Source organism: Doryrhamphus excisus, linkage group LG4 (assembly GCF_037039965.1).
Source record: "Doryrhamphus excisus strain RoL-2023G ecotype Guam linkage group LG4, RoL_Dexc_Guam_v1.1, whole genome shotgun sequence".
Taxonomy (NCBI): domain Eukaryota; kingdom Metazoa; phylum Chordata; class Actinopteri; order Syngnathiformes; family Syngnathidae; genus Doryrhamphus; species Doryrhamphus excisus.
Window position 1 is genome coordinate 3,624,029 of NC_136360.1, and position 12,658 is coordinate 3,636,686.

The 12,658-nt window shown below is 41.8% G+C and overlaps 1 protein-coding gene across 2 annotated transcripts in view; it reads right to left on the reverse strand.

Annotated features, from left to right (window-relative positions):
* LOC131129835 (glypican-5-like) overlaps positions 1-12,563 on the reverse strand; it is a 31,824-nt gene extending 19,261 nt beyond the window's left edge. For both annotated transcript variants that reach the window (XR_009129900.2, XM_058073730.2), the window contains exons 1-5: positions 11,394-12,563; positions 7,756-7,917; positions 3,666-4,216; positions 2,140-2,322; positions 42-220 (exon numbers count right to left, since the gene is read on the reverse strand). Coding sequence is in view for 1 of the 2 variants with exons in the window: in XM_058073730.2 (XP_057929713.2) it covers positions 42-220; positions 2,140-2,322; positions 3,666-4,216; positions 7,756-7,917; positions 11,394-11,571 (1,253 nt within the window). In the remaining variant the exon portion in view is untranslated. The remainder of the gene's footprint in view (positions 1-41; positions 221-2,139; positions 2,323-3,665; positions 4,217-7,755; positions 7,918-11,393) is intronic.
* Positions 12,564-12,658: the final 95 nt, after the last annotated feature.

The window sequence follows — 12,658 nt, forward strand, 5'->3', positions numbered from 1 at the left end:
TACATAAAACAATACAATTACCTGTATTGTATGTACCTCACCTTTGTGTTTGGAGCTGCAGATGTGGATGAGCACCAGATCCCATTGAGGGAAAAGTCATGGACGTCCTCTTTGAGGTTATTTGTGTCACAGAGGCAGCAGGGGTTGGAGCGTGTGAGATGTTGGGATGTCCGCTTATCATCACAAGACCACCTGCCTGGGGTCCACACACCTTCTCTACCTGATAAGAACAACGTTTGAAAAGTGGTGACGTGGTGGTTGAAGGCCTTGGGAGACCCTAAACATACAGCAGCTGTGAGGATCACTCAGGCACTCGAACTCCTCCACCACAATTGGGTGGTGATGCACGGAGGAGCCGTTTAATTGTCATTTTGGAATATGGTGCTGGCCATTAAAAACACAGCTGCAGGACACAAATGGCCCACAGGCCACACTTTTCCACTTTCTTTGCCACATACGTTTAAAAAGAATAAAATTGATTGTTTGATTTCGTGTGAGATAAGGTAATCTAAGAAAAAAAGGCTGAATGTTAGTTTTGGCTTGATGTGTAATGAATGACAGGACTAATCAACATTTAATGAAGTGATATTCTCTTAATAGCATGATTAAGTTTGTGTGTTTGTTTACTTCCCAGGAATCTACTCCAGTGAATCCAAAGTGTTCTCTGAAAAGTTGGCGGGCCACTCAATATCTTCTTCCAACAGTGTGTGCGTGTTATTTGTGTGTCGTCTGTTTGTCCAGAGATTAGCCACAGAAACATTCTCATCACTCAGAACCAAGCAGCATTCTGGGTATGGGGTTGTCCTGCCAACCAGATCCTTTGTCTGACATTGGATTTGTATTCACACGCACAGTCACACAAAGACTGAGGGAAAGCCCAGATTCTCTAAAGAGTGAATCTGTTTTTAGCCCAACTAGGTGTGAGGCTTTTGTGAGGAGGTCCAATTGACAAGCTGAAAGAAACCCACAGCCTTCGTGACTGCGTCCTAAATTCTAATGAGTGGATTTTATATGGAAGTAAGCATGATTAAGCGATGTGGTATTCATTCCAATTTACAAATACACACTGTTGACCATGCAAGGGTCTTTTCATAATGCAAACCGAAATGAATTCTATCCATCCATTTTGTATACCGGTTATCCTCACTATATGTCGCGGGGGTATGCTGGAGCCTATCCCAGCTGACTTTGGCCAAAAGGCGGGGTACACCCTGGACTGGTCACCAGCCAATCACAGGGCACATATAGACAAAAAAACATTCACACTCACATTCATACCTATGGACAATTTGGAGTCGCCAATTAACCTAGCATGTTTTTGGAATGTGGGAGAAAACCGGAGAAAACCCACGCATGCACGGGGATTCTAACCCTGATTTCCTGACTTTGCCGTAATGAATTCCATTTTTTTTACGTCAGTCAGTTAAGTAAATTATGTTTTCTTATTATGTTTTTTCATTGTAAAGTCCGAGTCAAGTCCCGAGTCATGCATGTCAAATTCCAAGTCGAGTTTCAAGTCTTTGCTGAAATTGTGAAGTCAAATCCAAAGTCATTACAATTGTGCATTTTGTGTGAATCACGTCCACACCTCAATGATTTAAAACTTGAACAACTTCAGTGAAACTGTCAAAACAGATTCAATCTGGAATTAATTTGAATTTAACCCCGCTTAATAAAGTTGTATGTGTTAATTTATATGTCTTTGACATCTCATCAGATCACCTTCAATTGTTTGAACTGCCAATATGATTTAACCAGTGACAAATGAGTGGCCACACAGGTAGGAGACCTGGGTTTGATTCCACCCTCGGCCATCTCTGCGTGGGTTTTCTCCGGCTACTCCGGTTTCCTCCCACATTCCAAAAACATCCTAGGTTAATTGGCGACTCCAAATTGTCCATAGGTATGAATGTGAGTGTGAATGGTTGTTTGTCTATATGTGCCCTGTGATTGGCTGGCGACCAGTCCAGGGTGTACCCCGCCTCTCGCCCCAAAGACAGCTGGGATAGGCTCCAGCCCGCCCGCGAACCTTGTGAGGATAAGCGGTAGAAAATTAATGAATGAATGAAAGTAACAAATGAGTGCTTTTCTTTTAAATTCGATTCCCCTTGCACCCTTTGGCATTGTGATTAGACTTACTATTGCTGTGATCCGCGGCCCATGCAGCTGTGCGTGCAGGATGGCGTCATTCACATGGTTCCTGACCGCCAGTAGTGCTAGCTCCATGCTATTGTGGTTGCTGCTGGTTGCTAAAGTAGCTGCTAACTGTTGGAGCAATACAACCAAACTCCTCCAGGGGGCAGCAAGCTCTGATATCCCCACCTAAAATAAAGGGTGAAAATAACATAATGTGTAAACATCTGAATGGAAGCTATTACTCACTTAGTCACGAGCCAATCACATTAGCGCTACCATTGCTGCTACATTTGTAGGGGGAGGATTATGCAATGAATATAGTTAGAAATGACCCCTGATATGTATCAGAGACACTCCTCTATGTTCATTGGACTAAGATAAAGACTGTCCTGTTTGTCGCTCAATCACCCATTTATCACTGCACTCTATTTTTCAATCTCAACCCAACTGGTAGAGACAGACAGCCGCCCCACAACACCTGGGTTGTGTTCAAGGTTTCAAGAGCTTTGCCTCTGTCGCCAAGTGTTTACTCATGCGGGGTTTCAGTTGGTTCTCTGTTTTCATTTATGAGTGTGACCTTCATGTTTAAAGTGCCATAAGGTAACTGTTGTTGTGATTTAGCGCTAAATAAATTGAACTGAAGCGCCTTAACGCAGAAGCATGCTTGATTTTAGGGATTTAACACATGCAAACGTTGCCCCTGGCACTGTACAAACGTACACATTTTGATCAGTGCTTAGCATTTCATTTCAGCTCATCCTCAGGCTATTGATGCTGTGGCTGTGTAAAGATACTGTAAATACTATCTAGTGTAATTGATGCAAGCTGCTGTGGTTGTGCAAAAGTACTTAGCAAATGTCACTTCCTGACACCAGAAAGGCCGTGAAGATGAGTAGACAGCTCAGGCTGTCAAGCTCATCGGCTAGCGCAGCTCAACTCTTATTTAGTGGTGATCAGGGTTCGAGCCCCAATGGGTACACGGCCGGATTGAGTGGATGATCACCACTGGCAGGTTCCATTTCGATTATGTACATTTTTTTACTATTGTTTTGAGTCATTTTAATTGAATACATATTTTATGTGCTTATTTTACATTGCTTAATTATCCAATTTACTACCAGTCACAGGGATATAATTGATATGAGGAATAATTTACTTGGCCACCATGGTGGCTACCATGAACATTCGGTAAAGCAAGGCATGTTTTACTGTGCTGTTCTTGGCTCTCACATACCATTTACTTTGAATACACTATCAGGTAAGATTAGCACTGTCATTTTTCTTTGCCAAAATATCTCTATTGTGAGACCTATTTTGTTTAATGTTTATAAGATGCTGTCAACTGTCTGGATTTTACAAACCCCAGATTACATTTATTGGCAAAGTTGAGAAACCTCTAGTTCACAATAAACCATATAATACGTAGCTCAACACAACTAATTTTAGAAATGGTCATTCAGGATCAGGATAGAAATACAAGATCATTATAGAAATTTAGGTATAAAGTATGTACAAATGTAAAGACTTACCAGGCATCCTCTCATAACATTAACACACAGTCCAGTACAGGGCCTTATCAGCGTCAGACCTCTGCAATGGGAACAGTACTGCATCCTTACTAAGCCCCGCCCACACTCTCTAGATAACGTTGCCTTTTCTGTTGCATCCACAACGTCCCCCGCCAATCTTAGCAGTCGGCTCAGTGCTCGGCCAATTCCAAGTGCACGGGAAAGGCTGGAGACCAGAAGTCGAGGATGGGGCCCAAATGGACTGATATCCTGTTGCGTCATCCGCAGGCAGTCTTCATTAGTGGGTGAGGAGGGAGAGGAAAAAGTTTGGGCTAACATATGGCCAATACCAGGGTTAAGAAGTCGGCGATAAACCAATGGGAAGAGATCGTTATAGAAACGCCGCACAGCGTGTTCCAATGAGGAGTTAGGGTCTCCTGAAAGATGGCGTTTAACGTCACTGAAAAGCTGATGTACAAGGGGACGACAGTCTGATGCAAGGCTGGCGTAGGCGCTGTCGAACAGGGTGTTGGTCAAATTAGATGTAAAGGACACTAGCGAATCAAAGGTATCTAAAGAAAAAGGACAAGAAAAGGACAGAGGAAAAGGTCATTATTCACTGTTATAAAATTCACTGTATATACTGTAGGTAGACCTGAGGTTCTGTCAAATGTTGTGATGTTATGATGAGATCGGAACCTTAAAAGCAGCTGCAGTAAAGTTTTTGACTGTATTCATAAGGCTCTGCATGTTGTTGACACGTCTCTTCAACAATGCATGTACATCAGGAACAGTATCTCCGGATTGGCAGATCGGGATTTTGGTCCCCTTTTTCAAGAAGGCTGCCTGAGAAAGGTACAACCCTTAGTGGAACCTGGCCTTCAAGAGGTGCAAGGAGGTTCTTGTCCTGGTCACGGAACACTGGTAGATAAAACCTTCTTTCTATCTGCAATTCATTTTCATTCATTACCTGTGGACATCATGCGATTAACAGCGAAAAATATTTCCATTGATTAATACCTTAATTCCATCACTTTGATTGATCAAGATTTTGTTTACATTAAAAAAAAAAATTACACTTCCTGTATCATTCTTCCAAAACCTGCATATTAGCATTCCTGACTAACCTTGAGTCGCTTTATCCAAATGGCTACAAACTAAAATAGCACAAACGTATGCATCCTGTTACTTACTTTCACTACCCTGTTATCTATAGACAGGTGATTATGAGCCCAATCTCATGATCTACTTTGTTTATTATGCCTGACAGGATCTAATACAGTGCACTGTTCCCTTCCATCCACAGTGACTATATGCCAGTGGTGCGTGTCTATGTTTGAAACTTGCCATTTGAACATGGTGATGTCAATCTAATGGCATCCTGACACACACACACACACACACACACACACAGACAACTGGGTGCAAGGGAGAGAGACACCTATTTATCCGTGACTTTCACCACCTCATAGGCCAGTTAACGTACATGCTTGTATGCAACAACTTCATACAGCTGCAGACACCTGGCTAGCTACACAACACACATAACATTCACAGTTGTTTTTTTATAGTGTCATTGTGTTAATTAATCTACCAGAATCAGCTGATTATTTGGGGTTATCTCAAAAGAAGCAGCTATTCATGTAGACAAAACTGCGACTGCAGGGGTGGGGATCAAATGGCCTAAGTACTGGGTGTGAAGGTCTGGCCTTTATATGTTTGCATGCCCCTTTCCTGGCAGGAGCTGCTTCAACACAAACAGCATCAAGTGACAAGGATAAGTCTCTTCTGGTCATGTGACCTTTGCTTCAGTCTCTGTGATTGGGTGACAGCTGTGATGTGGAAAGTAGAGCAATAGGGTCTTCCAGTGCTAGATGAAACACATGGAGACAGCATATTCACAAGCGCACACACACATGCACACATACTATAGGGTGTAAACAGAGCCTGGCTACAATGGCTGTGGCATGTCTCAGTTACTCCAGTGGCCTATAATGAGTGTGTTTAGCAGAGGGGATCCTTTGAGAGTCAGCTAATCAGTTGAAGAACACTGGTGTCGCTCCAATTTAACTGAATCCAATAGGCCAAAATGATGTTATCATCTGCAATCAATTTGACACGATCAAACTTGTGAAAGCTTAAGAGTTTCACTCCCCATTATCATATATACATTATACATTATATATTACACATTATATATGTTATACGGCTGCACGGCAGACACGAGGTTAGCGCGCAGACGTCACAGCTAGGAGACCCGAGTTCAATCCCACCCTCGGTCATCTCTGTGTGGAGTTTGCATGTTCTCCCTGTGCATGTGTGGGTTTTCTCCGGGTACTCCGGTTTCCTCCCACATTCCAAAAACATGCTAGGTTAATTGGTGACATCAAATTGTCCATAGGTATGAATGTGAGTATGAATGGTTGTTTGTCTATATGTGCCCTGTGGTTGGCTGGCGACCAAGCCAGGGTGTACCCCGCCTCTCACCCTTGTGAGAATAAGTGGTAGAAAATGAAGAATGAATATATGTTATAAATTATATTATATATATTTGGCCAGTTCAGGGTGTACCCCGCCTCTCGCTCCAAGTCAACTGGGATAAGCTCCAACATACCACCGCGACCCTATTGAGGATAGGAGGCATAGAAAAAGAATGGATGGTGTTATATATTATATATATATTATATTATTACAGCTATCAAATCATCAAATTAATTAATAAATATTATACACCATTTGCAACTATGCCTGAAATATGCCCATTGTCACTGTCATACCATGAATAGAGGTACTGATAGGTCATGTTATATACTCATTCAGGACACTAATTATTAATGAATGAATGATTTGTTTTCCTATGAACCGAGTGGTTAGCGCAGGCCACACAGCTTGGAGACCCGAGTTCGATTCCACCCTCGGGCATCTCTGTGTGGAGTTTGCATGTTCTTCCCGTGCGGGTACTCGGGTTTCCTCTCACATTCCAAAAACATGCATGTCAGGTTAATTGGCGGCATAGTTATGAATGCGAGTGTGAATGGTTGTTTGTCTATATGTGCCCTGTGATTGCTGGTGACCAGTCCAGGGTGAAGACAGCTGGGATAGGCTCCAGCACACCCAGCACGCGACCCTTGTGAAGACAAGTGGTAGAAAATGAATGAATTAATTAAAGGTACAATGTTTTTCACTTTGTGTGTCATCATAGTAGTAATTTCTGGCATAGAAAACATTAATGATTTGCGCTTTTGTCAATAATGAATGTAAAAAAAACAGTGTGAAACATACAGTGAACATGCTCATTACTGCATCTTGTGTGTTTTCCATGTATGGTCTAGTACACGTTTAGGATGTCTGAATAACAGCTGAAACTAAGTTAGAGAACATTTACATTTAGCAGGCAAAAAAAGAGTCAGAAAAAAGCCATGTTTGCTATGTCTGTCTGGGTCTCATCAATTCTAACCTTCTTAGAATGTGTGCACTCCAAGCACACACACACACATGCTGTATCTCTCTCTCTCTCTCACACACACACACACACACACTCACACTGATGAATAGTGTTGAGAGACAAGTGGACAAGCAGAGTATTCTTCCTCCTATTCAAAGCAGGCCGTTAGAGACCGGCTGTTGCCCATGACAACAACACTTTGGTGGGGATACGTACTGAATGTAAACATTCTTCGTCCCTTGCTCCCTCATTGGTCAAGAACAAAACCTGATTATTGTAGCCTCCGACATAGATGGACATGGAAAGCAAATAGAAAGTTGTAACAAAGTTTTCCACTTTCCTTCTCCCTGAGAGTTTGCTCTCTCAAAGGCCATTGGACATCAGTTGTTTGTTTGGCGAGCCACTGCGGCGCCTCACTAAATAAACTGGCCTCACACCATAAACCTGACACAAACTAGCTATATCATGATAAACACACAAAGTGTGAATGACAAAGGTCCGACAAGCACTCGACAGAATTGTTAAAACATTATAATGAGGTCTCAGTATTTGTCAGTTATCTTCAATTTATCGAACCATTACATTTGGTACTAACCAAATGTCTAATAAGACTAAATAGTAGTAGTAATACTACTGTATATACTGTGTAATAATTTAGTAACAAACCTTGGTAGGATTTACTGTGTCCATCGATCAGGTATTTGAGCTCAAAGCTGTAGGATCGCATCTTCTGCTGCGTCTCGCTGCGTACAGCAGCCATGTAACCATCCTCCATCTTACTGGTACAGCAACCAGGACCGGAGTGGACACACACCCGGAGAGAGTCATCTGAATGAACATGAAAATAGATTCAATCAAACATGTTGTGTGAGCAAGATAACAAACTGTACATGGATTTTTGTGGATTTTCGTGTATCATGAACCAAGAAAGGAAGCCCCCCCCAAAAAATACCCAAAGATATTATATTGCTTTTCTGAGATGGTTGGGACATGTCCAGAGGAGAGATAGTGAATATATTGGTAGAAGGATGCTGCGTTTAGAGCTGCCAGGTAGGAGGCGTAGAGGAAGACCAAAGAGGAGGTTTATGGATGTAGTGAAGGAGGACATGAGGGTAGTTGGTAGGAGAGAGACAGATGCAGAAGACAGAGATCGATTTGCTGTGGCGGCCCCTGAAGTGAAAGTTTTTTAAAGTCAAAATTGTCAAATATTTGGTACACAATGCTCTTTTTTGCTTTCCAAATGTGGTTCATTCATTCATTCATTTTCTACCGCTTTTTCCTCATGAGGGTCGCGGGGGTGCTGGAGCCTATCCCAGCTGTCTTTGGGCGAGAGGACTGGACCCTGGACTGGTCGCCAGCCATCACAGGGCACATATACACAAACAACCATTCACACTCACATTCATACCTATGGACAATTTGGAGTGGCCAATTAACCTAGCATGTTTTTGGAATGCGGGAGGAAACCGGAGTACCCAGAGAACGAACATGCAAACTCCACACAGAGATGGCCGAGGGTGGAATTGAACCCTTGTCTCCTAGCTGTGAAGTCTGCGCACTGACCACTCAACCACCGTGCCGCCCTCCAAATGTGCTTTTGGATATAAAATATGTGTGACAAACCTTTTCTGTTAGTGTATTTACAAAGTAAAGTGTTGAAGGAGTGTCCAAAGGCATTACATACACCTGACAACAAGGCCTCACGAAAATAATTTTCAAACAAGCCAGTTGGGACCCAATGTGATGCCTTGCATGCATTACATACATGACTTGCATTGTGATGACATAAAGCTGTTAACACAGTCACATTATTGGGGGTCCGTTTGGGGATGCAAGTTGTTGACCCCATTCCTTGGTGAAGAGATAAAAGTTAGTATGTTACAATAGGCTTAGGTTACAGTTATAGTCAAGGGAGGTCTGCAGGAAATTACTGTAAATGCAATGTCCTTTGTGGTGATGGAAACAGAACTGGTTCTCTGTGTGTGTGTGGAAGCGTGTGTGCGAGCTTGTGTTTGTTTTATGTGTATGTGTGTGCCAAACTGTCAAGCAGCTGACCGAGATCAAGGGAGAGAGGGATGAGAGGAATGGACTGTTCACCAGTGTGTGACCTGACACACACACACACGCACACACACACATTTGTTCAGCTATTCAGTGACATACGCCTTCGATATCCTTGGCTTCATAACACAATGAAGACCCTTTGGATGTTTATCTTTTTTTTCATGTCTTCTATTGACACATAAACAATTCATAGGTGGGCCAGTTTACACACACACCTCATTATCACTGACCAGTCAATATTATATTTTAGACTTTAATATTACAATTTAGTGTCACTAATTAACCTAACTTGTGGGAGGAAACCTGAATACCCGAAGAAAACCCACACACGCACGGGAAGAACACACAAGCGGAGAATCAAACCCAGGTCTTCCCTATCTCCTGACTGTGTGGCCTACATGCTGACCACTCGAGGACCGTGCAGCCCTTTTCAAAAATAATTATTATTGAAAAATGAATAATTGGGCCCAAAATCCCTGGCTGCACCCTTGCTATTAATTATATGATTTGAAAAAATGTTTCTGGGGCGGCACGGCGGTCTAGTGGTTAGTGCACAGACCTCACAGCTAGGAGACCAGGGCCCTCGGCCATCTCTGTGTGGAGTTTGCATGTTCTCCCCGTGCATGCGTGGGTTTTCTCCGGGTACGCCGGTTTCCTCCCACATTCCAAAAACATGCTAGGTTAATTGGTGACTCCAAATTGTCCATAGGTATGAATGTGAGTGTGAATGGTTGTTTGTCTATATGTGCCTTGTGACTGGCTGGCGACCAGTCCAGGGTGTACCCCGCCTCTCGCCCGAAGACAGCTGGGATAGGCTCCAGCACCCCCCGTGACCCTCGTGAGGAAAAAGCGGTAGAAAATGAATGAATGAAAAAATGTTTCTGTTCATTACAGTAAAATTTGGCATATTTCAGACATGGTTGCTAATGGTGATTAATTACCATTATAATTAATCTTGATTAATTAATTTAAAATGACAGCCGTACCTATATGGGTTATTTACTCTTATTGTGTCTACTATATTGGATAAGATGGCTGCATGGTGATCAAAGTGGTTAGAGCGCAGGCCACACAGCTAGGAGACCTGGGTTTGATTCCCTGCCCGGGCGTCTCTTTGTGGAGTTTGCATGTTCTCCTCATGCATGCGTGGGGTTTCCTCCCATTTTCCTACCACAAGACTGCTGCCCAGCATGCCCGTGACCCGAAGTGAGGATAAACGGTATAGAAAACGGATTGATGGATATTGGGTAAGATTAATGTGAGGGTGACTATAGGGGTGTTATTTCTTCTGTAGGAAACTCTAATATTGTTAAAAAAAACAGCATTTACAAGGTCATAAACTGCTTTTTTATGCTCTAACCACAAAAATACTCCATTTATAAATAAGGAATTCTACTATGTGGACATTCACTTATAACAGTCAGGTATGGACCCAATTAATCGTGATTAATGAGTGATTACTGTAAATTAATTTGTTGTTACATAAGGTTTAAAAATCTGAGATATTTCTTTTGACACAAATCAAAAACCACACTTTTACCGTCCACACACAACAACTGAGTGATAAAAAATGCAGCCATATTCAGTCACTATAATTATTACACCCTGTGAGTGCAGACAAGGAAAGGAAGGCAAATTAACAGTGTACGTTTACCTGCTGATATCTGACTTTTAATTGGATCACTATTAGAACATTCTAATTCAGACTGACACTACTCAACAGTTATCAAAGAAATGAATCTAAAATGAGAAGGATGGTATGCTGATTAAGAAGTAAATAAAACACTTACAAATTGGGATCGCAACCACTTTAACACAGCCACACAGCAACATGTATCCTGTCTATATGTCCCAGGCTATTTATGTTCATTTTCAACAGAAATAGCCTCTCGCTGTGAGGTGCTGGCCTACCAGCACAGTGATGATAGCCTCAATTCGGAATTTGGCCTTGTGTTACAGCAGTTAGGGGTCTAAACATTGGGTGGGTGTTAAATATTAGTTTGCAAGATTAGTTTAACTATGGATGGCGTTTTACTACCGCATACATTTTTGCAAAACATATCAACCGTTCAACCATTATTCAAGTGACTGTCTGCACAGTACTCTTTCAGTAATTGTATTACATTTTATTTGTAGAAAATGGGATGACATGAATTGTAGTATTAATATTATTTTTTTTTATATTTTGCAAATTCTTCAAGGTATGATATCCAACAATGCTGAATAAGTGACTCACTGACCTGTTAGGGGTCTGTCTGGCACCATCTCCACCTGGCCTATTTGGCGCATCATGTATGCTGTCTTCACCTCATGACAGCTGTCTGCATAGGCTGATCTGCAGCCAGCTTCCGGTGCAAAAACAAAATATAACAAAATCACCCGACACAAATCCACGTTTTGCAAGACGGCACGGAACATTGCAACATCTCAGTGAGAAGGAGAAGAAAGACGATAAGAGAAAGATTAGAACTGGATGGTAAATATGACTCCTGAAAAGTTCCACTGTGCACACTGTGAGTGAAAACTGCATATGAAGCCTGAGCCTGCCTGGATCCCACTAGCCTCAGTGCCCCCACTCCTCTCTCTCTCTCTTATGCTCTTGCTCTTTCTCACTGGCCTCTCTCTTGAACTTCCTCACTATACTTGATTGCATAATTGACATGTACATTGCAGATATTACTGCGTTTGAAAGCAAGGACCATTATCCATTCTATTATATCATGAGGAAATTACAGTTTCCATTTGTATGATTCCCTGCAACGGCTGATCTTCACCTCAGATTTCATTCAACCAGTCGAGAAGTGTTAAGTAGGTGTTAGTATCGATACCAGGGGTAGTCTCAGTCTGTTTTCAAAAGTATATATTTTCTATTTTCGTACTGTTGATATTGTTACATTAATATAATATTTATATATTATTTGGTGGCAAAAACTCATTCAGGCAATACGTCCTTGAACACAAATAGGGCTTAGTGGACAATAAGCCAAAGGATATGAATGAGTGACAGCAATGAGTACTATGGTTGTTTAGCTTTTTTGCAGTTATTATTGTATGTAATGAATACTGGAATATATTTAATAGTTTGCAGGCACTGTTATATTGTCAAGATGGCCTTTGTGCATGAAAATAGGGCAGTATTTATCAGTAAACAGTATTTTTCAGTACTACAGTGAAAATGAGATGAAATGTGAATGTTTACTTTGCAAGTGTGGAAGTGTTAATTTGGGGGCCATGTGCTCAGAGTAAAATAAAGTTAGTCTGGATCCCTGAATTGTGTGTCCTTTATTCTAATTACAATAATGATAGACAAATTAACGCTAATGATCTTGAAAAATGGGTAAGCTATCGGTATCGGAGGTTACGGCTCTGGGTTCACTTGGAATCGGATTGATATTACATTTTACAGTATCGCCCACACCAAGTGAAAACCCGTTTGAGATTAAAAAAAAGAGTTTGGGCACCGCCTGCTGGTCATTTTGGGAATAAACTTTTTGGGGGAAACTTA